The sequence below is a fragment of the Chaetodon trifascialis genome, chromosome 5 (assembly GCF_039877785.1).
Source record: "Chaetodon trifascialis isolate fChaTrf1 chromosome 5, fChaTrf1.hap1, whole genome shotgun sequence".
Lineage (NCBI taxonomy): Eukaryota > Metazoa > Chordata > Actinopteri > Chaetodontiformes > Chaetodontidae > Chaetodon > Chaetodon trifascialis.
This window is the reverse complement of record NC_092060.1, coordinates 11,624,359-11,652,296: the sequence shown is the minus strand read 5'-3', so window position 1 is coordinate 11,652,296 and position 27,938 is coordinate 11,624,359. Positions and strand designations below refer to the sequence as shown.

Below are 27,938 nucleotides of genomic sequence, written 5' to 3'. Positions count from 1 at the left end.
TTCTTTCATCATCTTTATCGTGATCATTATCCTCGCCATTGTCTTGGAACTTGTAGATATGATCTTTCACACAGTTTTTCATTATTCAGATGGTCGTTATTCAAAAGTTATCTCTCCCATATGTCTCCTAACTTCCTGTCATCCTTTCATTTAAACAAAATATCTGTCCTTTTCCTTCTCTACTATAGGCTGAACTTTGAGAGCACGGTCTGACTTGTTCTCTGCTGTCACAGGAAGTTAAAAGCTCTTCCAACAAAGAATTCAAACACTTCTGGAAAAAGCACAATTAGCCAATGCAAAAATACTTACTCTCACTTTGGTGGTTTAATTCAACTCCTTCACATCGCCTTCAGCAAACTGCCACATCAGGAAACGTTGATGTTCAGTAAGACTGAACAAAGGCACCAAGTTGCGACTTTTATTAGAAAAATAATCTCATCATCTGGCAGCATCACATATATATTCTGCAGCAGCTTGTTCCAAGGCTTCATTGAACTTATATGATGTTTATATTGAGTGAAATATTCAAAGATGTTTTTATAGCTACACCAGTCCATCAAGTGGAAATATTTTGGATGTGCATGATTTTCATTTAAATTCAGCTGGACATGTTATGTGTATCTCTGGAATCTTTTGCTTCTTCACTAGAATCCAAAGTAAACTTCTGTGGGTTTGAACCGTGTTTGGCTGCAGGGCATGAGATGAAATGATGCGCATGGCAGATTGAGGAGTTGCAGCTTCAGGATGCAATGGAAAGATATAAATCATGAATCAATAAAAACAGAGAAGCTGAATCGATCGGATGACACTGTTGACAAGCCGGTTCTAAAACTTTGCTCTGGAGCGATGCACCAAATTCTGCAAAATTCTGTCTGGCATGCACACACTGCTGCAGGTGAAGACAAACATGGCGCTCATTTTTTGTCACACAGCGAATCACATTGAGCGGGGAGCGTGCTGCCAGCCCTGGACGCACATGAAGACACACCGTCAAACATGTTGCTTGCACAGCTACAACATACAGATGGAGAATCGAGCGTGCACACATCACACACGGCCAGCTTGCTTTCTAAGACTGGCTCTGGGAATGACCTAACATTATTGGCTCTCTGTCTCTCTGTCCTTCACATACACACACCATGCACACAGGCCGCATTATAGAACAGTGAGGACCATACGAAAGCAGTCCCACAGCCAGGTGTGTGTCTCAGCAGGCGCTAACTCTACGAATCAGTGAACCAATAGCATGGCATCATGTCTCCTGCAGTGCCCCCCTCCCTGCTTCCTGTTTCTCCTGTCCTTCATCTCCCAGCAGGTGATTCTGCTTCATTTGGTTTTTGTCTTTTTTTCTATAAGAAATCACTAGAATATTAAAGGACATTTGTGTTTCTGGTGTGTGTGTGTGTGTGTGTGTGTGTGTGTGTGTGTAGGCTCCAGTGTCGCCTCAGAGAATTCATCGTGGGGCAAAGGGGTATCTCATCCATCTTTTTTGACATGTTTAACTGTCAGTCATGCAGCATGGAGGGTCAAAGTCTTTTGGTCACCTCACAAATCACAAGTTTAAGGCTTGAATCATTCAAGTAAAGGAAGAACAAAAGAAAACCTGTTGTCGTCTAATCCTGAAACACAAGGCTCCTTCCTGGGCTGGGTCTCTTTATCATTTTGTTGTTCCTTTTTTTCTTGTTTAGGCCTGTTTCAGAGTATTTATGATGTGTCCATATGGTGTTAACAGAGGCAGGTGGCCGACATGACTCTCAGAGGCACTGTCACACAAGAGCGTACTCATGGGTTTATCGTCGTGTTGACACTCAGGGGGATTATACAAAGACAGAAGCAAGTGAGGTTTATCAGCTTCAAACCCACGGGAGCACACATACACACGCAACACATATTGACACACGCACACCCTGAAAAACTCCAATCCTCTAAAGAAGAGGGGCATTGAGCACTGCAGAAAACACACACACGCACACACACACACACACACACACACACACACACACACACACACACACACACACACACATTTGAGCTCTTTGCCTCTATCTTCCTCTCCCCTTCACTCTGCCTCAACCCACCACACTTATATCTGCAGGAATTAGCTCCCGCGTCTTCTCTTTCATGCTGCAAGGTAAACAAAATGCCTTTCACTTCAAAGACAAAAGTTTTTCAGTTTCCTAATTGATAATCCGACTCTTGACATTGAGCTTCGCCAGGCTGCGTTTCGTTCCTATGACAACAGAGCGGGATTCATCCTCTGATGCTCTCTGTGGCCCTCTTGCTGTTCTATATTGCACAGAGAGCAGGATAGTCTATTTAAGGCAAGACCCCGGTGAGTCCGACCGTAATTATGGAGGATAATTATTATTAAGAGATTCACACACACGCACAAACTCATTTGCATTAATGTACTTTTCAGGACTGAAGCATTCACATTAATTCTGATTCTCTCTGTTGCACCTCTCACCTTGACCCCAACCTAACATGAATTCCAACTTTAATCCCAAACCCAAAAGTCGAAACTAGCCCAAATATCCTCTCTGGAGAGGATTTTCTTCATCTTTCTATCCCTATGAGGGAACTTGGTCCTCTTAGCAGCAGAAATACAAGAGCACACACAAACACACACACACTCACACACACAGAGAGACACAGCCACAGCCGGTTCCCCCTTTGCGATAACTCCTACAAAACGCCTGTCATCCTTACTCAGTCATACACAAGCAGGGAGTCAGCGCAAGCCGATGGATCAATTTAGTACAGAAAAGCTGTGGCATTCTTCAAATGTAATGGGCTTTGATGTAGACGCTGAGCTGCATTAGAGAACCCCGCTGAAGCCAGTGAAACCTCTTTTCATCTGCCTGCTTCCTATGCAGAGGACGTTGGCAGGAAACGTGCCTCACTGCTACGCTGTTCATTCTTCTCGTGCACAGAGTGCTGCTCGTGGCATGCACACCTACACTCACATCCTCTTTTACTTTTGCTAATTTACAGGCTTTTCAGCTGCAATGGAAATAGCTACTTCCTCCCAGCTTGTTTCATGTGATTGGTTCTCCCTGGCAGCCAGAAGCTCACTTTTGACCCCATTCGTGACACTGTGGCATGCTCATTTGTAGCCTTTATGAAACGGAAAAGCCATGCTCTTCTGAGATCTCTCCTTATTTGTTGAAGTATGATTCCATCTGGGTGGCACTCTCCTGTCCTTGCACAGCTACAGACTGCCCCCTGGTGGAGTGATTCTTCACAGCAGGTGTTTGACATGTATTCTTTTCCTCCATGGAAAGATGTGTGCACATTTTGTGATTGTGCTGCACTGAGGATGACACTTTTCAGTCACTTGCATTGGTCTGAAATGTATAAAACTTCTTTAAATCTCAACAATTATACATCAGAAAGATAATATTTCATGTCAGAACATTGCAAACATTTCAATTAAAAAATAGGCGACATCAACCCATGCCATTTCCTCTGTGGGTGTTAAGCCAAACTTCTAATCTAAACTAAATATATCACCTGCTTGGACATTCACAGGGAATGCAATTCTATCTAATTGTAATTTCCAGTCAGAGCAAACCTATGGCTTCTTTCACTCTGCTGCAGCTGCAGCATGTCATAGTTCTCTCAGTAATTATAACTGTTTCCATGCCAAAGTGCCTTGCTATCAGCATGTGTGGCACGTTTCACTCCCATCACCCCTCCTCCCCAATTTCTATCATGCTGTGAATTGCAACAGATCCCGCCACTTCCATTTGGCTTGTAATGTCACCTTAATGACCAAAAAATTGGTGGCATAACATTCAAATCATTCAAGACACAAAACAGGCACATTAAATGAAGATGATGCAGAATTCGCTTTCAAAAGCTTTATTTTTAATAACATTTAAAAAGTCATTTGGGGGCAAGCAAATGAACAATAATCAGATCAAGATAATTTACTGCTCTTGGCTTGGAGGTGGAGGAATGAATACAAATCATTTGGACAGAAATTGCTTTCGTTTCAGTGGGTCTAAATGTAACTTGCTACTCACATGGAGGCTTTTGAGCACAGACTGTGGAGAATAATGCACGTGTGTAGCACATACAGCCCGCAGACCACTGACCATCAGCCCACATCAGCCAACATTTCCTGCAAGCTACAGCAGCACATCGCAAGAACACGGCACCACGCTGCCTTTCACAGCCTTTCCCATCTACACAAGTGTTAAGACTCGTTCTCACAGGCATTCGCTGCCAAGAACGGGTCACTTGTTAAGCTCTGTGTTCTGTGTAAGAGACAATGTGGAATCAGTGCAAATTCTTTTAACTGTGTTAGAGAGCATTTCTGACAGGCTAATTGTACTGCAGCTATGGCTAATGGACATCTGCCAGGGTATGCAGGGGCAAGAGCTGCAGGCTAAATTAGATGAAAAATCATGACTGCGCTGAGGTGCATTAGCAGCACTGAAGGTGAACCTATTAAAAGATTATAGACAAATTAAACCCGTGGTTGGATCAGAAATATGATGGTGCGTTTAGCATTTGTTCTTGAAATATATTTAGAATTTAATCATGAAGCAAATCACACACTGGTGCAGACATCAAGTTCTGTTTTAAATTTTCTTGGCATCAGAAAACAAGAAATGATTTCACTGTGAAAAAAGAGGAAGCAGGAGACGGGAGTGGAATTCACCTTTCTGCAGCCGTAGGTACCAAAAAGTCTTACGAGGCAGGTCGTTCAGAAATTCTATAAGAATCTTAGTCCCTTTTTGTTTTGAGTGAGCTTTAATTGTGTGCGGTAACAGAAACTGACCCTTATGATGCATGTCGTCTTTCAGTGAATTTAACACTACTAGCTTTGGAGACATGTTGTGATAACTGGCACATTCAAGCCTTTGAGTCCAAACTCAATCACAGATGGCTTCAAAAGACTTCACAATATTAACTGAGGTCAATCAACCCATTTTCAGAAACGGATAAAATCTGTGTTTTTTGCCCTCAAGTAAAGCATTACATCCCAGGTCAGAGTTCAGTGCCTGTTGATCAGGTATCCAATGCTGCCCCAGTGTCCATCAGTCCATCTATCGATTTGTCCTTTAGTGGGACATTTTTTTGTGCGTATCAAGTCTCATGATTACCCCTTTTATTCTAAGCTGTATCTACAATATCACACGTGCAGGGCTACAGTTCTGTATCGTACAAAGCTTATCTACGAGTGTCTCTGTTTAAAGTGATATGTTGGCCATGAAGAGATGGTAGTTCACCGTTCACCGTTGAAAAGGCATGAGGGCTGAAGACTCATTTCAGAGGCTGTGATGCGAACAAACATAAACACAGCTGCTTTAGCTAACTATTCCCATAAAACACAGAACACAGAAATATCTATGGCACATTTATCAAAGTAGAAAAACAAAACATAAGCTCTCGTTTCACCCAGTCAAGCCCGTATTCGTTAGTAAATTAACAATCCGCGACATTGCAGCTTCAACATTCCATGGAATGTAGCACTGTATCAATACAAATCAATAGCAAAAATCACTCAGTCCATCCTCTGTGTGGTGTAGAGAGACTCTAAGACTTGCAGGTCTCCTGGTGAGCTGGCCCAGGCACTCAAAGGCACCAAGACTGGTGGTAGAGAGGCCAGACAGACAGAGAGACACATTGGAGCCAGACGCAGGTGAGAAGGCCTACACAGAGGCACCGGCAGGGGACACTTAGCCCTGGTCAGACCGAAGCTAAATGATTGTACAGCTTATCCTCACTCTAGAGATGTTAAACACTGTCGCCTGGCACTGACGCCTCACTGCACCTCAAGGGAGCGGACATGACCACACCACACCTATGTAACAAAAATAAAATCAGCTAATTAAGATGGCGAATGACAAAAACGAATATTTACAGCTGGCTTTCATACATACAGTGCTGCATCCACACTTGACCATCAACAAGTAGAATCACACAGGTTCATACTGTAATACAAAGCTGGCACGCCTCCACCTCCCATTCATTGACAGCATCTCCTCCTTGTCATAATTTCACTGTTTTCTGCTAGATGATAACAAATAGCATCCAGAGACAGCAGAAACATCAGCAGCTTCGTTCAATAAAAAAAGATCCTCCAGCTGCTGCCATTCTGCGTGACACTATAAAGTATTATTGCAATATTTACTAATACTAAATAGGTATCTTTAAGGATTTTTTCATAGTATAAAATGAGCCATAGTTAATGGCTGCTAAGGCCAATAGATGCAACTGAAATGTAAGCATTGCAAGTAGTGCCATTCAGCTATATCCAAACAACTCCAAAGTGACCAGTAACACACGAAGCTTAATCCTCTGATGTGCATAGTCCTAAAAAATTCCATACAAATTGTGTGTGCTATTAATGTTTTTTGTCACTGCAAACCTATTAGCTATATTGGTGCGGGGTCTTGTTGTTGACAGTACAGTATACTGTACTAACTTGGCTGATTCTGTTGCATGGTCTTCAGATTTCTAATAATTGGAGAGGAAACAGTGACACCTAGTGCCTATTTGCAGCAATATTATTAGGAACATGAAATGATTTTGTTTATCCACAAATAATTATTCACCACTTCTCATGGACCTAAATCAGAAGCATCTTTGGTCAACTCTGTAGTTCTTAGTGTTGTACAACATGTGTACTGGAACTACCGTGAAACCTTGAATTCCCAGGGAGGAAAATGGTGTAAGAAAGATAACCTATGCAAACTCAAACGAAACAAAACCAACTCTGTGCAAATGCACTGGTTTCATAGCAAAACCACTGTCTTTCTGCTATTGGCCAGATGATTTGGCCCTGAGCTGTGATTTTTAAGATAGTCCCTCCATGTTTCAGAAGCCAAAAACCAGCTTCTGCGGTGCGAGGGCATTCTTTCATTTCACTCCATTCGTATGTGTGCGCAAAATTATTTTACTCTCAACTGGTTGTGGCCACAGTTCCACTGTGCTGTGGCGTCTAGCTCTGAGAGAAATACTCAAGGACGAGGCGGAGGTGTCCCAAGCGGTCTTTGAGTGAGCTCAGGGACAGGACGGTGGTTTGATAGGCCGGGTCCAGCTGGAGGACAGAGAGCAGCCACCAGCACCAGGCTGGACCATTGGATGAGGCCTGGAGGACGGTAACAAAGGATTAGAATAGAAACATACAACCTTGTTTGTGCGGTAATGGAGTCTCCTGCATTAGGATAAAACAATGACTGAGTTTAAAAACAAAAGCAGACATTATCTACTATGTGAAAACATTACTTTTGAAAAGCTAGTTTGAAATCCCTGCAAGTTCATTTTTTGATCTGTGGAGACTTGCATCAAATTGAAATTAAAAAAAACAATGCTCAGCTTTGGTTTGAAGGAATATTCAGTATATATGATGTGTAGGAAGTGGACTAAAACATGCTAATTTGTGTGTGAAATATGTGAAAATGTGTGAAACTCTTGAATACATTAACCTTTACATTAGGAAACACTTCCAAGGGCTTAAATAAATGGAAAAAATACTAAACCAATGAAATGGTCCCCATTTTTACTATGGGCAGGAAGGAAATGTGATCACTTGACTGAGAGACATGTTGTGATAAAGTTTAAGAACTCAAAAACATTTTCTGCAAAGCCTCCAACCTGAATGTTTTCCTCCTTATCTGGCATGGTGCCGTACTGCCTGTTGATCTGCTCGCGAATGCGGCTGCCAAGGCGCTGGTACCAGTCCTGAGCCTGCTGGTACACGCTGTCATGGAGATGCTGCAAAAGCTCCAGCTCACTACCCTCAACCTGGGAGAGAGAGGACGCAAGCAGCAGGTTATAAAGAGAAAGAGAGAGGCAGTCAGGTGATCAGGCTGTCGTAACAGTTTCAGTGCGGATCTTTTTGAAGTGTCGCTATAGTTTGTGATCTCTGCGACTCTGACCTTCAGGTCCTCCAGGTACTCTATGTCAGCCGTGTGGTAGCCATCCCTCTGCCCTCTCTTCAGCACCCTGAATCTGCTGCCACCCACTGTGTCCACGTACGAGCGTCCATCAGGCAGCAGCTCCAGAGTGAGGATCTCCAGCATGCAGCCATAGTCTGCAAAACTGAGGCAAAACCATAAGAGTTTTAAATTTACACCCCTTAATTCATGTCTTAATGGGATTCTAGAGCCATTAGTCAACAGTAAAATTGCAAGGAAGGTTGTCTATTCATTGTAGTGAAAAGGATGAAAAATATCTAGTTCTCTTTAAGCCAAAAAACTATTCTAGCTTTTTATACTTCCATCATCCTCAGTTTGAAAGAATACAAGCACACAGATTTTGAGTCTAATTACAAGCAAAAATTGGATAAAAAAAATAATTTCAAACTTTTAAATACAGTTTCAAAACCTAGACAGAGATGCCTTTGCTTGAAAATCAAACTCTGCCACACCAAACATAGAGAGCCTGGCAGGGGAGCGAAGTGTCTTGTTATTGCCATTTATGTTACAGTATTTTGAGTTTTAATGAAACATTTTAAAGAGTCAGCTGCAATGTTGGAAATGAGACAGCTTTAGACAAGAGGTTTATAAACTTGGATTAACAACAAAATGAGCTGCAGAAAAAAAATCAATATAACATTATTTTGCACGTAATGTTCATATTTTAATATTCTTCTGCTGGGGGGATGAAAATGCACAGCAGATCTCACACCAGATTGGTGACCATGAGGCTATTTCACACCCACTCAGGGTCACATATGACTGATTTAAACTTTGCCCCCCTCTGATGCCTGCTTGTGTTGCATCACCATCAGTCTCATCAGGCTCCATCTAGCCTACTGTGAACTTCAAATGTCAAATATGGTCTCCCCATGCCCAGACAGTCTGGTCAAAATAATGTCTGTGTAAAATAGCCTTAGCTCACCTGGTTCAAAACTGACCATATTTTCAGACCACTCAGGATAGCACATTTTTATCAACCCAAATGTACTATTTTCAAATCAACAGGTAGCTCTGGATAATTGAAAAAGAACTAATAAATCGCATACCCCTTCCCGTGTTCATAGCTGCACATGCCAAACTTCTTGGTTCCAGTCTCCATGCAGCGACGCATCATCAGCCGATATCGAGGCTCGAAGATGTGCAGAGGGCAGGGCACTCCAGGGTAGGCCACCGTGCAAACAAATATAGGGATGTCCTTGGTAAGACTACGAAGTTAGAGAAAAAAAAGAGACAAAGTTAAAAAGAAAAAAGGGAATAAGGGGAGGATAAGGCCTGATTCAAGTTTCTGCTGTGAAACCCAAGAGTGCATTGTGTGAGATAGGTCCCTACTTGGACAGTTCAGCCATCTCAGCATCGTGGACCTGTTTCCTCTCAGTCAGCTGTGAGGGGAAAAGTCGGCTCATGATATCCTGAAGTAGAACTGTGGGGTTGTACTTCCTGTTTTTAAAGTACTGGAAGAGAAATGTGAGAGCAATCAGTTATAAAAGCAACATGACGCTCGTAAGAAACTATACACAATGCCATAAATATTCCAAACATGTTACGGTAGAACAATAGACTGAATTGAAACAAAGACACACGGCCAGTGAAATTTGTACTCTGCAATTTGACGCAACAGAGTGTAGTTTGGAACAGTTTCACAATGCCTTTGTTGATATAAAGATTTATTCATTTAGTATTTTATTGTTGCATACACACAGCTGATAAAACAGTGTCATTCATCACAGACGGGATCACTTCTCACCAGAAAAATACAGCCCTGAGGAACCGGGAAGTTCTCTTGTCTCGTAACTGTACTTGAATTTGTTAGCAGGTGACAGAGGTGTGATAAAGCAGTTATGAGCAGTAGAAAATAAACTAGAGTGATGCATGTCGCACTGCCTGAGTTTAATGTGGTGTTATTACCACAATGCAGCTGCCATAACAGAGCATTCAACTTTTAAAGTGGAGCGATTCCTGTGCTGAAAACAGGACCTAGCAACCTTTTGTTCCCCTGAGGTTTTAAACAGATCTGTCGCTGGTTACCTCTTGTAGTGGTTGTTTGCAGAGTGGGCAGCGGAGGTTGTGGTCCAGACTCCTCTCTATACAGTTTTTACAGAAGGTGTGACCACAGGGGGTGGTGACTGGCTCAAAAAACAACCTTCAGAGGACAGAGAAGAGACACAGGATTTCGTTAAAACAGCCTAGATGAGCAGGGGTATCTGTGCAGTAGCTGTACATCTGGTGTGTGTTTGTTTACATGCTACATGTGTGCTCGACATTAACCTGAGAGAGAGGAAAGTGAGAATAGAATCGGCCTGTTATATGACTCTGCAGCAGACAAGCTAGAGGCAGCAATGCATTATTGATTAGATCGAGTACTCCAGCACACTGACCTAATGCAGAGAGGACACTCAAAGTCTGACACAGTGAGAACAGCCAGAGTTTTCTCTCTGCAGTGACTACTTTCACCTAAGAGAGGGAGAGAAAGGAGACAAAGCACAGTCACTCTCAAGCTTTATGATGAAAAAAAGAAGAAGAAGAAGAAGAAGAAGATGCAATTATTATGCAATTTCAAACCATCTGGTGGGTGTTATGGTAAAGCTGTTTGCGGTGACTGTGACAAACATGATTCATAATGAGGACAATGATGATGAAGATGCGCATACCCCTGCCATGCACATCGTCCTTCCTCATCATCATCTCCTCGTCCTCTTCGGCAACGGGCAGGAAGGAGACAGCTTGGCAGAGGCTGAGGCAGCACTCAGTGCCCGAGTCATGCTTCACCTTAGATCCGTAAAGACAGCTTTCTCAGTTAGGATTGACAGTGTATTCGTCTTCAAACACCCAGAATCCAAGCATTAAAGCACAAGCAAGAACAGTTAAGATTCTCCTCGCCCAATGAGCACAGCTTACCTGGTGTGCCTCTCTCCTCCCTTTTCCCTCTCCCTCACCCCCATGTGGATGTTTGAGGCCCTCGGGGGGATTTGGCCCCTGGGAGCTGCTGAGGCTGGTAATGGGGCAGGGCTCTCTCAGGTACTCGGACACCACTTGCAAAATGCAGGACACCTCGTCCGGCACTGTCATGCCCTCTGCCTCCAGGATCTGCAATTTGAATCCATGTCATGATACAAATAAATGTGTTTGTTTTCACCAGGACTGTTTGAATTGCAGAACTTTGTAGCTAATTTCCTACCACCACTACAAGTACCACTACTGCTATGATGACAATAATGACAACAATCACTGAATAATAAAATAAGTAGGCAGGAAGACGAAATTGACACTGCCAAAAGCCCACACGAACTAAAGCTAAATGGAAAAAATAATTCATGAATAATCCAAAACATTTAGAGCAAATGAAAATGAAAAACTAATGGAAACTCTATTGCACCAACACATACTGGAAACAGTCTTTAATCAGAGCAGATGATTATGCATGATCACATGAACGCGACCTATAATGACAAATCACACATTCATGATACCGTTCAGATGTTTTAATCAGCTCAAATCTTCATTTATGTAACTCAGGTAATTGACCACCCTAAAGGTGTGTGCCTGATGAGCTGGTGTGCACGTCTGTTTAGAATGCTGCAGGCCAATCTGCTTAGACTGCAGCTCTAACTGCAAGACATCTTGCTAAAACCTGTTACTTCAGCCTGCAGCTCGCTGTGCTGCTACTTTTGCAGAAGGACAAAATACAACATCCTGGCAACTGTATAATTTTCTATAAATGCATCCCCCGGGGTTCTCTATATTACATCCCACATCTTCTAGTTCAGTTTCAGTTAAACAGCCTGTGATGAGTAGTCAGTGAGATAAACAAACCTTCTTGATCTGGCTCTTTGCAGGAACAAAGTCAGCTTGTAGATTTAGGCAACGGTGGAACTGCATGAGGGCTTCTGTCTGCTGACCCATTTCCAGCAGCACATTCCCTTTGCGGAAGAAGCCCTGCAACAGAACAGTGAAATCAGCGCATCACTGCCTGTGTAAGTGAATGACACGTCTTAAGCATCTCACTGCAGAGAGCGTAAAAATTCAATTTAGTGTCATCAGTGAGTCTATCTGAAGTAAGACATTTCTCTGCTTCTGCGCTGATTGTCCCTTGCATTATATATCGCTGGCAGCTGAATGCTCCAGTAGTGAACTTGGTCAGTGATATAACACATTTCTTAAAAAAAAAAAAAAAAAGATTACATACAGTGGGCATTTCTGCCATAGCAGTGAGCCACCCACAAGCATAAAGTGATTAAATGACATTATGACATAAGTAGCCGTTTGCATAACTTTGTGAATGACATAACATCAATAAAAGCAGAGAAAATTCAACTTTGCACTCAATTGTGGTGAAATATAAAAGGATACATCAAAAACAGCACAATTTCTTTGTGCTTACATGTGTGCCATTGCATGCGTGTTACAAAACCAACCAGTGGAGTGCATGTTGCGTTACATTCAGCAGAGACTGCACAGAGGTGAACTGCCGTGTAAATGGAAGCTCTAAATTTGGCATTGTTGATGGGTGACTTCGACAGATTTGTTCATGCTGTGCAGAAAAAAGAATCACAATAAAAGGGATCTATAATGTGTTCTGCCAACACTATCAACACTGTAAGTGTCTCTCACCTCAGTCCAGTTAGGACGAAGGCAGCAGAGGTAGTCGAGGTCGGTCAGAGCATCAGAGAAACGCATCAGTCCCCAGTTAGCTTCGGCTCTGTACAGCTTCAAACTCTGATCACCTGGAACTAAGGATGCAAAAACAAAACTTGAATTACGCCTCCAACAACAAGTCAGGCTGCATATTTTCTTTCGATTTTTCAGTATTTTCAGCTTTTTGGAGAAATGAAAGATATCACTATATTGATTCCAGTGAATAATTTGCTGTGAGAAACATGCTGTCTTCACTTAGAGACTATTTTTACAGAGGAGCACAGAGGACTGATAGAGAGCTTCGTCACACGGTGCAATGGCAACCACTTGAAGCTCATCAAAACCAATGAGCTTATGATGGACTACAGTGTCTTCAACCCAGCAGCGCTGAGTCTAGAAAACCAGCGCAGCAAGGTGGACGCACAAGATTAGTGTCACCAATTCAATATCTGACCTTCTGATCCTGTGAGATGTTTGAGCGAAAAAAAAAAAAAAAAAAAAAACATAATTAACATAGGAATTGATAAGTTATGGCAAAAAAAAAATGTGTTGTGTGTAGTCACACTGACCTTTGACCACCAAAATCTAATCAACTCATCCTTGATGTTTAACTATGCTTATGTCTCAAAGAAAAGTAACGCTTCAGTCTGCCATATGTGCATGTGTGTACTCAAGGCTCAAAGAGTTGCTATTACCTAAAGCTGTTACTTAAGTCATGTTTATTGACTGTCTAAAGGCCTTAATTACAGACTGAGTACTTGACAATGTCCACATTACGAAATAATAAATAAAGCTGTGGAGGCACAACCACAAACCTCCAATGAAAAAAGACAAAGTGACATACACAAATCTGCCAGGAAATCATTACACAAGAAGGGGGGGGGGGGGGGGGCTGAAGCGAGGGACGCAGCACTATTTAATTGGACCGGCAGAGATGGCAAACATGTAGATAATTCAACGGTACACTGATTCACTTCAGCATGAACCCCTCCTACGATCCCAAGGACGCCTACTGACTAGATAAACTCATCTAGGGCAGAAGTTGTCCCTTTAACTTCCTCGCTGCAGAAAATAAGGTCAATTGCACATGGGAAGGTAAGTGCAGAGGATCAGTAACAGCACAGATAAGACAGCAGATCTGTTTGCAAAGGTGTTTCTGGGAACCCAAGGCATTAGCCGTGAAAATATTACAGCACATCCTCTTAACCATTCCCTGCTTTTTCATCTGTGATTAGACAGCAGAAACATAAAGCAGGCTTGCTCTAAAAACAGAAATCCACTCAGCCTAGTGTCCAGTTTTTTCAAATAACAGCTGTTATAGCTGCTATCACTGCTTGCTTTGTGTTTTGCCAAAATGTTTCAATATGCAGACACGGGGACAACAACACCCAGGAAGGAAGAAGGAGCATCTGGAGAGTGTTTACTGACCTAATTATACATCCAGGTCATCAACGGCCTTAAACAGTGGGTATAATGTATGCTACCATGTTTGCGTGACACACCACATTTCCTCTCCTTTCAGTCATAATACCTCCTGTATCTCACTGCTGCAGAATGGGATGCACCATCAGGCGCCATCGCTGGGCACCTGCCAAAAACTGTGAGCAGTGCGTAAAAGTGACTCCAAAACTGTCTCCTAAGAAGCGCGATCCTATGCTTTTTAAATATAAGTACAAGCAGATCAGCGGACATGCTTTGAGCACCACACCAAACAAACTTCTGTGTTTTGTCTGCAGCTGTGACGCGCCCCTTACCTAAGTTTAGCCCCTCACTGGCGATGCGTAAAGCTTCCGTGAACTCGTTGGCTTTGAGCTTCTCCAGTATATGGCACTTCATCTTCGTCTCGTCGGGGCAGCATTTTTCAACGACACTGATGAGTAAAACGTTGTTCTTCATGCTCCTCACTTCTCTTTGCTTGAACTTCTCTTTGCATGACGGGCATTTGGACGGGAGGTAACCCCCCACGCATCTCCGGCAGAACGTGTGACCGCACGACATGGTCACCGGCTCGCACATCAGGAAGAGGCAGAGCGGACACTCCAGCAGATCCATGGTGGAGGGCTTATGTCACCACAATAACGTCCCACGGGAACAATTGCTGCTTTTTATCGTCACAGCAACGCGGACGGAGGGGCTTTTCTTTAAAATAGTGTTTCATGGAAAATTTAAATAACACCCTGACAGCTCGCGATACATTAAACGTGCCCCGTCTTTGATCACATCTGCTCGTGCCGGTTTCTGTCTAGCTAGGCTAATGTAGCTCTCGAACGCTCACCTCACAAATGTTCCTTTTGGCATGAAATTCACCCAATGACATTATCAATTTTTAACCCTAACTTAGTCTTCGCTTTGGGACACATTACGTCTCCCCTTTACGCTGAATAATAAAACAAAACTCCGCTTCCACTTCAATGCGACGCTTTCCTCGCCGCTCCAAACTCCACAAACCGCCGCACGAACCGCACCAGGATATTCACACATTAATATTCTTTCTGTTAAGTAGTCTGTGCCCGTTTTTAACCCCTGTAACGACGTCTCCACAGTCACAAAGCTGGGTTACTGTGTAACACCACTACATTACATAAATAAAGACCACGTGACGCAGCAGCGCGCAATCCGATTGGACAAAACGATGGCTTTCCGCCCTGTTGTGAAACCCAAGGATGCCGAGTTTCATAACATAATTCCTGCGACAAAAGTTCTTGGGTTTTTTTTTTAAAATTCGGTTTAATTAAAACACCTGAGTGGAATGAACTGATGGTCTCGCGCGTGTAGTCGCTTCAGTTAGAATAATTCAAGAGTGCAGGGAATGGAAATCACCTTGCCACAGTGTAGGGAATCCCAGCAGAGGATAATAATAGCGAGGGGGCGGGGTGGCAGGATCATGACATAAACCCACTTGTGTTCATCCTCAGTTTTTGCATACATACCCTAAAAGCTAAGCCACGTGTAAAATGTGCGTTTCATAATGCTGCAAAGAGCAAACAAGTTTCTGTAGGTGTGGAAAGTGCACAAGGAGACTTCAGTTGCTGTTGCTGCTCGTGTCATCTGCTGTTTTAGGGACAAAGCTATGGAGCAGATGAGCCTCTGCAACAAAATCTGTGTGTATCTGTGACACAAGTGGAACCTAGGTCACAATACCAATTCTGGATCAATTAAATAAGGCTGGAGCCTGCAGCACTGAGATTCACATTATCATCCCCTGCTGCTAGACATACCTTTGTAGAGCGTGATGTACATAAAGATGCAAAGTGACAAATTTCCTTGCACCTATTATGCAAAAGACTTTTGAACAGGTTTTACTTGCAAACACTTGTTCAATTTGTTAAATATATTTCAACAACTGGATCAACACCCCCATACACAGGTGAAACCACCTCTTGTCCCAGACGTTAAACTGCTATATTTCAATATAGATATTTACTCCTAAGGACCCCCCCCCCCCCCAAAAAAAAGCAACAAAACACTAGTTATATAGTTAAGTGCTGTCACAAAAAGTGGAAAGAGCCTGAGGGAGGGAGGCAGCGACTATGTAACTGTGGTCTTTACATACTGCCTTTCCCTAACCACACTCACTAGATTAGACAGGATGCATGTCACAGTGACAGACTGCTTTTTGAACAACAAATGTCAACACGGATGCCCTCAACATGGATTTAAATCAATTAAATTCTCTGTGATTTGATGTACTTTCTCTGCAAACAACAATCGGTTTAATGAAAACTACTGTTATTGTGACAACACTGCACTCCTACTGCAACTGGAAAGTTCTTTATTGGTTTTATAACAAAAACTGAAAGCTGGCACCCCAGTGGGTCGGTGCAATATTTCCATTCTTCAAATATCCCCACAGGAACTATTAATAATATCCACATGATAGCCTTTAAATAAAAACACTATTTGACTCCAGACAGAATTTCAGGCTTAGTGAAAACAGCAGACATCTTCATACTTTATCTAAGTACAGCATACAAAAAAACAAAACATATTTTACATTTAGAAACAAGGAACATAACTACTCAACTGAAAACTTAAGCGATTTCATCAATAATACTGCACATGGCAGCGTCTTTGTCCCATATTTTGTCCCTCTTTGAAGTAGGGCCACTCTTGTCCTGGTGACCTGCTGCCATACAGCTGGCACCTGCTTCCTCTACATCCATTGGTTCAGTTTTCAACCTGGGGGCCTGCCCAGAGGAACAAGCAACACCAGCTACCACTGACACACTCCTTGTCCCATCACCAGCACCATCTGAACACTCCATCTGTGGCAAGTCATCAGGTAAGGAGGCGAGGCACCCCTGGATCATCTCCACCACCCTCTCCAGATGTTTCTGGAACCTCTCCGCTGTCTCCAGCCTCTGTCTCTTCTGCACCTCCATCATAACCCTCAGTGTCTCCCTGGCTTGATGTGGCCTGTATTCATTTATCAGGTGGTGCAAATGAACAAACAGAAGCTTTAAATCCTCCAGCTTCTCTTCTCGCTTTATACTGCCAGGGCTCTTGATGAGGATGTCCAGCAGGTCTAGAAAGTTCACAAGAATGGACATGTTGAGCTTCTTAAGCTCCCGTTTGTGGTCAAACTGCACAGGATGGAGCCTCTCAATGCCTTGGCTCTCCAGAGGTCGGATGATGAGGTCATCACACTGGAACTGGTTGCCAAACATCATGTAGCTGTCTCTAATCGGTGGAGGTGGCTTAGGAGCCAGACCCTTGCGGATGTTTTCATCTGTGTACTCTTTGATGTACTGCATAGGTGGGGGAGGCAGGGCACTAACCTGCTGTGGTTCACCCATGTTGCTGACCTGAAACCGGGTCAAAAATGTTAATAAGTCAGTCTGCAATGCAAAATACAATCTTCCTTTTTTAAAATACGAAATAAGTTACATTTTGAACAGGTTGTGGGTTTAAATACCGCATAAGGTGTCCTCTGCAGAATTTTAACAGTAGCATATATAGTAATAAATTTGCATGTGATTAAAAAACAGCAGTAAAAGAACTGTTAAAAAAAAAAACAAAAAAAAAAAACATTTACACTAGATAACAATACTGCCATAGAAGAGTACTTTATTAGATATTTAAACAGATATTTAAAACGTCACATATCTAAAAACAAACAAATGTCCCAAATACAAGCGCATACACGTTGTGTAACAGTCATGTGCTAAGTAAGTAAGAACAGCAAAACCAAAGTATCAAGAAGACAAGAGTTCAATTTCTGAGTATTGACAGACAAAAACGTGCTCATGCAGCAATGTTTAAGTGAGCTTTGCTTTTATTGTTGTGGCCAATGTCCAGTCGTTACCTTTATGATATGATCCATGAGCTTCTCTTATGGAATGGACACATATCAATGTTCAAACTATCATGTAAGTGCAGCTCTCATAAAAGAATATTGGAGTAAAAAGCACAATATTTGACACTTAACGTTAAATGCAGTGGAGGGAAATCATGAAGTGGCACAGTGGGATTACGTTACTAAACGAATGTACCGGTTAGGTTTTCTGAAAACTATTTACAGTTGCTATATATAATAGTTAGTGTTTAGTAGAAATAGTTTCGTAGATATTTGTTCAGTATCTGTGCTTTTGTGAACAATCGAGGCAACATTTAACTGCTTCAATACGCAGCAGCGGCAACGTCTTAAAAGTGGGCAAGAACAAAGTTAGCCTGCTAGTTGTCAATACGGGTGATGGCTAACGTTAACAAGCGAGCGACGCTTATTTCTTTAGCGGTTGGCTGCCAGAATTAATGAGCAGATATTTTCATTTACTAACTACAACTTATATTTAAGCTCTGGAAAGTGTAGCTCTCCAACCTTCAACCAGAAGCCGACGTTTTAGACAACCGCAGCAAACTACATTAGCTACGTGTCTAGCGTTGGGCTACCAGTATAGCTGCTAACATCTGCTAAATACTTACGTCGGTATCAAAAACTGGCTAACAAAATACGGGAATGAAAAGACAGCGATTATACTTCTACATACCTCTTAAATGACTCCTCGGTTGTTGAATGTAGACTCTGTATGAAATGTTGCAGATGTATGCTATCAAAACGGGTAATTAATGCTAGCTCATGACTAACTTAGCTCATTCCATACACAGACATGACATACCGTTCTCTCCCAAATCCATTGGCTGAACTGTCCTCGTGACAATTTTAGGTTGTGCGGATTGGACCGTACAAATGAACAAACTAAATGCTGATTGGTCGTAGTATTTTAGCAAGTATGACGGCTGGTTGATTCACAATATCAAGGTTGTTTTTGTGGTATTTGATAAAAGATGGCTTGATTCTTAAAACAATGGTGGTAGAAATGCAACGTAAAAAGGTAAGGTTTTGTCGTGATATCAATGCATGTTGCTTCAAACTTACATTGATGTTAACTTCTTTTTTTTATTATATATTTTATTTTTATGCATTTTCTTGATAAAGCCACCTCGTTATCAACAAACATCTCTAATGATCATCACAACAACAACAATAATAGCTCATTTATAGAAAAATAATTAAGAAAATTAGCTGTATAAATTGACATCAGGCAATAAAAATATGAAAATGCATTAGCTGTTAAGAAAGGACATTCTGCAAGAAATCTAACATCTTGCATAACAGTCCTGGTCCCAGACAGTTTGCAGGTATATGAAGGCCATTTTCTATTCATCTTGAGCATTATATTTTACTTTTACAATTTTTAAAGTCAGTCAGAAGTGCTTTAAAAACTTCACCAAAATATACATGCAGCACAGGAGAATTTTTCAGACACTATTAGACATTACTATATAAAGCACATCACTCTCCATAACAAAATGTAAAATTTTAGATCAACACATTTTTATTGTTTATCGATTAAATTTCAACCACGTTGTAGCTTTACACCTGAACAAGCAATTATCTAATAGAATAAGAAATATTATCTTTTGTAGTTAGAGTTTGATAAGTTTCTGTTCTTCACATTTGTTACTCCAGACATCATAGGCACTTTTCTGGGGTTTTCCACCTGGCAGTTATCTTTGTGTATTATATTGTTGTTGCTCCCTTTGAATGTTAAGACCACACACACACACACACACACACACACACACACACACACACACACACCAGACCACAATCTCTTTTTGCCCAAACTGGACACAATTCATTTACCTCAATCCACAGCACTCCATGATATAACTCACTGAGTATATGTGTGATAAAATCTTTACACAGTTCAAAATCTAAACACAAATACTAGAAATAAACATACTGCTGTGTTAAATAGAAATGTCTTTACTCCTACTAAATGTTAACATGTTTTTTCAACCTCAACCCTGATTTTTAAATTATTTTTTGTTGTTTTTTTTGTGTGTAGTTCTTTCTTTTCTTTTTTTTTATATTGTCTTTATTTTCTACCTTTTCCTTTTGACAACAAGTGGCCCCCCGTGAAAATTGATCGAGACCAGATGGCAGACGGCATTGTAGGAAAAGATTTCCTGATGGTGGTGCTAAAGCATTTCATGTTTCGTGAGGATGAATTGTTTCAGTTTTCACCCTCGAACTACCACTCCTCTTTACTCTTTCATTAAAAGTCTCTTTCCCCTTCATGGTTCACAGCTCTATTGTTGCTTGAGACTACGATCATCATTGATTTTCAGACATAGCCCAAACAAACCAATAGGATCCGTCTTTCTTTGCCTGAGATATTTAGTCACAAAAAGTGAGTGACTCTCACAATTATTGTATAAACACACAGGCAAAGCAAAGTACAAGCACAAAATATGCCTCCAAAAATCTTCATTAAGGCAGCAAGAAATGTGAAAATGACCTTGCATGGCCTGAAACCTTAGTCTTAATACACAGTAGGTAAGAAATTTTGTTTTCAAGTAGATTTCTGTGTCTGTTAGTTGTTTCTTTGTTTTTTTTTTATAGTGAAATTTTGTTTATGTTCTCTTTGCTTTAACATTATTATTGTTATTAACACCCCTGTCAAACGTATACATTTTTTTCCAAAATTTACCAGGATGCATTTTTGCCTTCAAGATGCGTATTTTGGTGGAAAATGTTCAAAAGTGTTGAGATTAAAGAATCACCCTACTCCTGCTGCACACTCAAACACTGACTTATTGCAACATAGTTAGTGAAAGTACAAGTGAGTGCAAGTAATGTGTAGTGTTTTTTCTGTGTGTGTGTGTGTGTGTGTGTGTGTGTGTGTGTGTGTGTGTGTGTGTGTGAGTGTGTGTGTGTGTGTGTGTGTGTGTGTGTGTGTGTGAGTGTGTGTGTGTGTGTGTGCGCGTGTGTGTGTGTGTGTGTGTGTGTGTGTGTGTGTGTGTGTGTGTGTGTGTATGAGAGAGAGAGAGAGAGAGAGGGAGAGAGAGCATGGGTGTTTGTTTGCGCGCACAACCCACATTTTGCCGTAAGGATGTGGTTTATCAAGCGCAACAACTTTATGCCGGAAGCTCTACGGCTTCTTTGAAGTTGTCATCCACTGTTTTTTTTTTTTTTTCTGTCACTGCGAGGTGCTCAGTCTCTCTCTGTAAGCTAACAGCCACCAACGTTTCTCACAGTGTTCTTCATGCTGCCGTTACCATGTTCCCTAGAGTGATTTTGAAGGGAACTATGATTAAAAAATCTCAACAGAAGAAGAGAACATCACCATGCAACTACAAAGAGAGGTTTTTTGTACTGGACACCCAAGACCTGAAATATTCTGAACGCCGTCCAGGGGTAAGCATGCGCTTTATTGAAGAAGACAGTGGCTTTAAATTTGAGATGGAATTATACAACCTGTGGGCTGGGTTTGTACTTTTAGTGTAATTTAAATCATATCCCGGTAAATATACATAAACATCATACTCTTTCAGAAAAAGCCCATGATGAAAGGTTGCATTGAGCTGTACAGAATCAAGTGTGTGGAGGTTGTGTGTAGTGACGTCCCCATACCATGCAGCTATAAGTACCCTTTTCAGGTGAGCTTCACAATTTCTCAAAGAATATAAGCTTAAAAATACACAATGATTAAATACGATGTTGTAACAGTACAGTAAGTCTAATGTGTGTTCAATTACAGGTTTTTTATGACAATCATTACCTCTACATTTTTGCTCCAGACAATGATTGTCGTCAGAGATGGGTCAGAGCTCTCAAAGAGGGTGAGCAATTAAACAACCTCATCCTTCAGACAGTGATGGCTGTGCGGTAGGTTATTGTGAAGCCTTGATTGTAAGATCACAAGCTTGGTATTTTAAACTATATTTCTTTTATTCATAGAGACAAAGCATAACAATTTGGTAGCAAAATACCACCCAAACTTCTGGATGGATGGAAAATGGAGATGTTGCCAACAGACAGAGAAACTGGCGGCAGGTTGTCATGTATACGACCCAGTGGGTTCTGGTTTGTATTATTTCTTCTCTTTCTTTCATACATATACATAAAACCATCATTACGTGAATAATGTACAGTTAAGATTTTTCAAACACATGATTCTTTGATCTTGATCTGAAGTTAGCAGTGTTGTGTAACATCGCAGACAGCAAAAATCTTTATGTAACATGGATGTGCCCAAACCAATCTCCAATGTCATTTTTGCAATTTCTCCACAGCGTCTAAAAAGCCACTTCCTCAAGTCCCAGATCCAGAGGTACCACTTTCTTGCATACGTAACGTGCTGATGAAATATTATTGGTGTAGTCGTCAACAAATGGAATAGACAAAATTTATTCTGAAGCCTGTTTGGCTGCATGTTGTCATTCATACCAAGACGGTTTCAAATTTAGACATTTTTAAAACTGCTCCCTCTGACCTCTTTAATGATTATTATGCCTTCTCTTTTACCCCGTGCACCTTTCATTTGGACGCAGATGATTTTGTGTCTTGTACGGCTTAGTGTCCTATCTGGCATGGCTCATGTCTTGTGACTGCCAGGCCTCCTCCATAGCTGATATTTTGATTCTTTTTGCGTAACATAATATGCTTATTATCCATCCCATATAGCATTGTGATGAAGTCCTTTTTATGGTGTGTTTACACCTTTTTTGTGTTTTGCCTGCTGCATATAGCAAATCTATATTGATAATCTATTTTTTATCAGATACTTTGTATGAAGATGAGCTCCTGTAAAGCATTCTGTGTTTTCATTTTAAAAGTGTCGCACAGTATTTGCTCTCCTCGCAATATGTGTTGCTAAAACAGAAGAGTTTGCTGATTTGGAATACACACAGCTCAGTAATATTTCTAATCATGTTTTTCAGATGAAGTGTGTTTACTCTCTGACAGATGAGGCCAGATGACACAGGACAGATGATGGTCATCGCTCTGCAAGACTACACGCCACTCGGAGACGATGACTTGCCTCTTCGGAAAGACCAGGAGTACATCCTGATCAACAGCACCCACTCTGACTGGTGGGCCGTAAAGAATGACAGGGGGTAAAGCACATAAAGTTACCATCCCAGGCTTAGTGGCAGCTTTCATTGGAAATAACAGTACATGTTTTCATAGTAGGGATCATTAAGGTCTCTGATTAATGGATATTTTTTCCCGACTCCTCATCAGGGACACAGGCTTTGTACCCAGCACTTATGTGGCTGAAAAATCCGGCACCAACTTTGAGAGATTTGAGTGAGCTTCATTTCATTTCTCCCCTCTGTGCCTCTAATTGTGAACAAGTAGATATCTGCACATCCATTCTGCCCTCTATAGAATTCACTCATTTATGGTTAATTTGTCTTCTTACAGATGGTACAACAAAAACATAACCAGAGGGGAAGCAGAGGATTTGTTAATGCAAGAGGTAAGAACTATTCATATTATTCAATTTCCATTTGTTTGCACACCCAGCTGTGTCTAGACAGAAATGCGCCAAATAAATATTCTGATGATAATTAGCAGGGTGTTGCTGCTGTGTGACGTGGCGTGCTTTTGCTGTGACTGAGCCAGCCACAGCAGTCTCACATTTGCAAAATTAACGCAAATGCACCTGCACAATGAGAATCTGACATGAAATGGGACATGAAAAATGTTTCACAACCACAGTGTTTCCTCCAAAGTTGAATTTCCTGCTATGAGATGCTTTGCTAGGTTTTGCAAGTGGGAGGTACAACAGCTATCCACCATGTATTACTTAAAACGAGTGCTGGGCTGGTGCTGCTACTAGCTGCAGATTAAACAATCACAAAACAAGTCCAACATGTGTGTTACAGATGTGTTATTTCATACGGATGATTTTATGTTGTTTGAACGTCGGCTTTTAGGGCAAAGAAGGTGCATTCATGGTACGTGACTCGAGACAAGCAGGAGTCTACACGGTGTCAGTCTTCACCAAAGCACCGGGGTAATTTTCACTTCTCTCTGCTACAAATAATGCCACATACATCTGATATTTGATGGCATTTGACTGAAACGTCAAATCACTTGATGCTGGCAGATTGACGAATAATAGGTTGATACATTTGGTGTGTAATTCCAATGGATCTGACTTGAAATCTAGTATTTTTGTGGCATCTTATCTTTGGAAACTTGCATGATTTGTTGCCTAAAAGGCCCTAATCTCTTTCTTCGTTTTAGGTCAAACGGGGAAAAGAATCCGAGAGTGAAACATTATCAAATCAGACAGACCGAGGCAGGAGAGGCCACATTTTACTTGGCAGAGAAGTACCTGTTCAGCACCATTCCTGAGCTCATCCATTACCACCAACACAATGCTGCGGGTAAGTGTGTGGCAGCTGTCTGCATGAAACATGAATAAGATCAGACGCTAAAAGGAAGTTCAGCAGATAAAGCTGCTCATGTTTCACAAACTCTGTACAAAAGGGATGATGAGATGCTTCATAAATGAATAAATATTAATACATATGTGTGTTTTCTGTGTGGCAGGCCTGATAACGCGTTTGAGACATCCTGTCTCTCAAGGTGGAGGCTGCTCCCAGGACATTGCTGATGCCTCAAAAGGTCAGAGGGTGCACTGAGCTCTGAACAGTCACAGCTTCATGCTGAAAATCTTGTTTTTGCTGACCTCTAGTGGTGCTCACTGAACAATGCACAGGGTGTGTTTTGACTGGTGTTGTGCAACAAATGGGACACTTTCATAATTCTTTCATAGCACTTTCATAAATCTTTAAAACTAATTTAGTGATCTCATTGCTGAAGCCGTGTTTCTTAAGAATTACATGATGTTATCATCTAAATCTGCTCATTTGCTGTATTCTCTGATATGACCTGCCTCTGTAGTTATTTCATGTTTCTGCTCTGCAGATCGGTGGGAGGTGGACCCTGAGGAGCTGACCTTGGGTCAGGAGATAGGCAGCGGTCAGTTTGGCCTGGTGCTGGAGGGCAGATGGAGGGACAGGCAGGTGGCAGTGAAGATGATAAGAGAGGAGTGCATGTCGGACGAGGAATTCAAAGAAGAGGCCAGAGTCATGATGTCAGTGCTGTTCAAAAAGTCGGTTCGTATTCAACAAAGTGATCCAAAAACCACTCAGCTTACGTGTGTGTGTGTGTGTGTGTGTGTGTGTGTGTGTGTGTGTGTGTGTGTGTGTGTGTTCAACAGGAGATTGTCTCATTGTAAGCTGGTCCAGCTCTACGGTGTGTGCACCCAGCGTTCTCCCATGTGCCTGGTGTCTGAGTTCATGGAGAACGGCTGTCTGTCTGACTACCTGCGAGCCAAGAAAGGGCGTCTGTCTCAGGATGCGATGTTGGGGATGTGTCTGGATGTCAGTGAGGGGATGGCTTACCTGGAGAGCTCCAACTTCATCCACAGAGATCTGGTAAACTTTGGATCGTGCGCTTTTGTCTCTTGTCTCCATTAGAATAGTTAACCCTTCCTCTGTTCCTTTGTCTTCTGCAGGCTGCCAGGAACTGTCTTGTTTCAAAGAACAATGAGGTCAAGGTATCTGACTTTGGTATGACCAGGTAATGCTTTTCACAGCCTGCGTTGAATATTTGCACTTTCCACCAGACTTTCACAATATTTGTTATGGTATTTTGATAGTTATGCTGCTGTTTAACGGTGGGTGTCTGCTCTCTGCGCTGTAGATTTGTGCTTGATGATCAGTACACAAGCTCACAGTGCTCCAAGTTCCCTGTCAAGTGGTCGGCCCCAGAGGTCATCAAATACTGCAAGTTCAGCAGCAAGTCCGACGTGTGGTCGTTCGGTATGTTCATGTGTCTGTTCACGTGTTTTGTTTGTGCGTCTGATTGCTGTCTTGGTCGTCACACAACATCCTTCCTTTGGCTTCATATGTATAATTTTGTGGTTCCATGTGTAGCTTTCACAGGAAAGCACACTGAGAAAACATCTGATGTTCTGTGCTACAGTGAGCTAAATTGGAAGCTAAACAACACCACACTGATTCGTCCACAAACACTCAGGGTCAGAGGAAGCATTTTATATCAAACACACAAAGCAAAAGAGTCTGGAAACGCAGTTACAGAAGCAATTTCAAGACACTTTTTGTTACTTCTAAAGAAAAAAATTGAATACATATAACTGATTTATTTAATTGCACATGGCCATGCGTGTCCATGTGCCAAAGTCCATAACTATTTTCACGGTGTAATGCCAGCTAGTGGATTTGCAGCAATCTCCAAGAAGTTGAAGCTGTTAGGACCATTGCCAAAACAGGACTTTAAACAGGCAGTAACATATTAACTTGGCACGGACAACATTCTGTGTTCAGTCGCTGTGGCTTGCTTGTATCCAACAGATGGTCACAAAAAGTATTACTAATTACAATTTCTATCAACTGATTTCCACCAGGTTTGTTTGGATCAAGCAGCAGTTTACTGGAATAGCGAGGATCATGTCAGCTGAATGATAACAGGACACTGTGTTATGTAAAAAGTGTGGATATTTAAATTCTTTGATGCTAAATTGTAAGTGATGCATAGCTAGATGTGACAGCTCTGTATGATCATACAGGGAGTAAGAGGTCTCTTTATAGGTGTGTTTCTTCTGTTCACCCCTGCTCAGGTGTGCTCATGTGGGAGGTGTATAACGAGGGCCGTCTTCCTTATGAGAACCGCTCTAACGCTGAGGTGGTGGAGTCCCTCAACTCAGGCCTGAGGCTCCTGAAGCCCCGCTTGGCCCCAGACGCTGTCCACCTGCTCATGGAGTGGTGCTGGAAGGAGGTGGGCACGGGAGTTTCACAAGTCCGAGGAGAAGCACTGCTGACATAAAGTATAAAGAGGGCAAAAGCTCTTTGTAATAATGCTTTTTTTCCCCGTTCTCAGAAACCAGAAGATCGTCCCTCCTTCGCTCTCCTCCTGCATGAGCTGGCCTCCATCTCAGATCTGTGAATCCGGATAAGAGTCGACGCTGATGACTATAAAAATGACTATATTTATTTTATTTATTGATTCCTATCAAATGTCCTTCAAATGTTCGTGAAGTTGTTTATGATTAAGATGATTACAAAATACAAGTTTCGAATCCCTCGAAGTTGCACTTTTTCCATTTCCTCGGTGTACAGACTCACACTGTCCACTCACGCAGCCGCTGCTGCTCACTGCAGGTTCATGTTGAGGGTTCACATATTCTGTACATTACATGTTTAACCCACTGTGAATTTAATGAATCCATGTGAAATGTGTGTTTCTTTCTATATATTTTCACCACTGCAATAATGGTAATTTTGTTTAATGTTAAAATGACACATTGGATTTTTAGAAATAAAAAAAGGTGTAGGCTGTAATAATTGAGATTTAAATACAATTTGACCTAAAATCTGCCTTTTGACAATTAGTCCCGGTGAGCTTGAGAAGTGGCTGTTTGTTGTTCTTGTTCAGCTCAGTTTCAGGTTTCAGGTTTTCATGATCTGATTCCTTGCTGTTCTGTGTGCTTCGAATGGACACCTTTTCGCTGATTTTTGGTCACATGCAGCATTTTCATCAAAGTTACTAAAAATAAAAAAAGAGAGTTTGGATATGGTTACAGATAACTGAAAATGTCAAAAACGATCATTACTGGGACCAATGTTTGGAGTATCGCAACACAATAGGTATGATTTCAAAAAGTTTGAGATGCAAAACAGAATTCAGTCATTTGCAAATAAACTGACAACAGTTTAACAAAGTGTTTCTGAGTCCATGCAGTAATCTCCTTTATCCAATCATGTGTTCACAAAGTGGTGAACCTCACTCCATCCCTGCTTGTGAACGACTGAGCCTTTCCAGGATTCCCCTGTCATACCCAACCATGATACTATCACCTGTTATCAGTGAACCAGTTTACCTGTTAATGTTCCAAACAATGTTTCCCAGTCTTTTATTACCCCTGACCCAACTTGTTTTTAAATGTGCTGCTGCTTCAAATTCAGAATGAACACCAAACATTGAATATACCATCCTTGTACTGTTAATATACGTAAGAACACTCTCTTTTATTTATGTTT

At 41.6% G+C, this 27,938-nt stretch overlaps 3 protein-coding genes across 3 annotated transcripts; 1 reads left to right on the top strand and 2 right to left on the bottom strand.

Moving 5' to 3' along the window:
- Positions 1-4,702: 4,702 nt before the first annotated feature.
- lonrf4 (LON peptidase N-terminal domain and ring finger 4) lies at positions 4,703-15,156 on the bottom strand. Its single transcript, XM_070962577.1, has 12 exons — positions 14,324-15,156; positions 12,546-12,664; positions 11,748-11,870; positions 10,833-11,021; positions 10,586-10,703; positions 10,313-10,388; positions 9,963-10,077; positions 9,267-9,388; positions 8,984-9,142; positions 7,896-8,058; positions 7,612-7,761; positions 4,703-7,105 (listed from the first exon to the last, which is right to left on the bottom strand). Exons 1-12 carry the CDS (start codon positions 14,619-14,621, stop codon positions 6,956-6,958), a joined length of 1,782 nt encoding a protein of 593 aa, XP_070818678.1. The 5' UTR covers positions 14,622-15,156; the 3' UTR covers positions 4,703-6,955.
- A 1,168-nt stretch (positions 15,157-16,324) lies between these two features.
- On the bottom strand, positions 16,325-18,693 carry med7 (mediator complex subunit 7). The gene is made up of 2 exons (XM_070963267.1): positions 18,557-18,693; positions 16,325-17,374 (listed from the first exon to the last, which is right to left on the bottom strand). The coding sequence occupies exon 2, from the start codon at positions 17,363-17,365 to the stop codon at positions 16,601-16,603; it is 765 nt and encodes a 254-aa protein (XP_070819368.1). The 5' UTR covers positions 17,366-17,374; positions 18,557-18,693; the 3' UTR covers positions 16,325-16,600.
- Positions 18,694-20,734: 2,041 nt separating this feature from the next.
- itk (IL2 inducible T cell kinase) lies at positions 20,735-27,198 on the top strand. The gene is made up of 17 exons (XM_070963266.1): positions 20,735-21,273; positions 21,411-21,515; positions 21,617-21,698; positions 21,817-21,942; positions 22,152-22,189; positions 22,825-22,976; positions 23,104-23,169; positions 23,287-23,341; positions 23,802-23,881; positions 24,115-24,257; positions 24,424-24,498; positions 24,802-24,970; positions 25,097-25,313; positions 25,394-25,458; positions 25,582-25,700; positions 26,519-26,676; positions 26,779-27,198. The coding sequence occupies exons 1-17, from the start codon at positions 20,926-20,928 to the stop codon at positions 26,842-26,844; spliced, it is 2,064 nt and encodes a 687-aa protein (XP_070819367.1). The 5' UTR covers positions 20,735-20,925; the 3' UTR covers positions 26,845-27,198.
- The last annotated feature ends 740 nt before the right edge of the window (positions 27,199-27,938 follow it).

Bases quoted from the DNA above. Each gene is read 5' to 3' on its own strand.
- itk (XM_070963266.1), top strand. From the start codon at position 20,926: ATGGGTGTTTGTTTGCGCGCACAACCCACATTTTGCCGTAAGGATGTG. The intron at 21,274-21,410 runs GTAAGCATGCGC...ATACTCTTTCAG, and splicing joins ATTCTGAACGCCGTCCAGGG to AAAAAGCCCATGATGAAAGG. The intron at 24,971-25,096 runs GTCAGTGCTGTT...TGTGTTCAACAG, and splicing joins GAAGAGGCCAGAGTCATGAT to GAGATTGTCTCATTGTAAGC.
- lonrf4 (XM_070962577.1), bottom strand. From the start codon at position 14,621: ATGGATCTGCTGGAGTGTCCGCTCTGCCTCTTCCTGATGTGCGAGCCG. The intron at 12,665-14,323 runs GTAAGGGGCGCG...TTGCATCCTTAG, and splicing joins CAGTGAGGGGCTAAACTTAG to TTCCAGGTGATCAGAGTTTG. The intron at 10,389-10,585 runs GTATGCGCATCT...TCCCTCTCTTAG, and splicing joins GGACGATGTGCATGGCAGGG to GTGAAAGTAGTCACTGCAGA.
- med7 (XM_070963267.1), bottom strand. From the start codon at position 17,365: ATGGGTGAACCACAGCAGGTTAGTGCCCTGCCTCCCCCACCTATGCAG.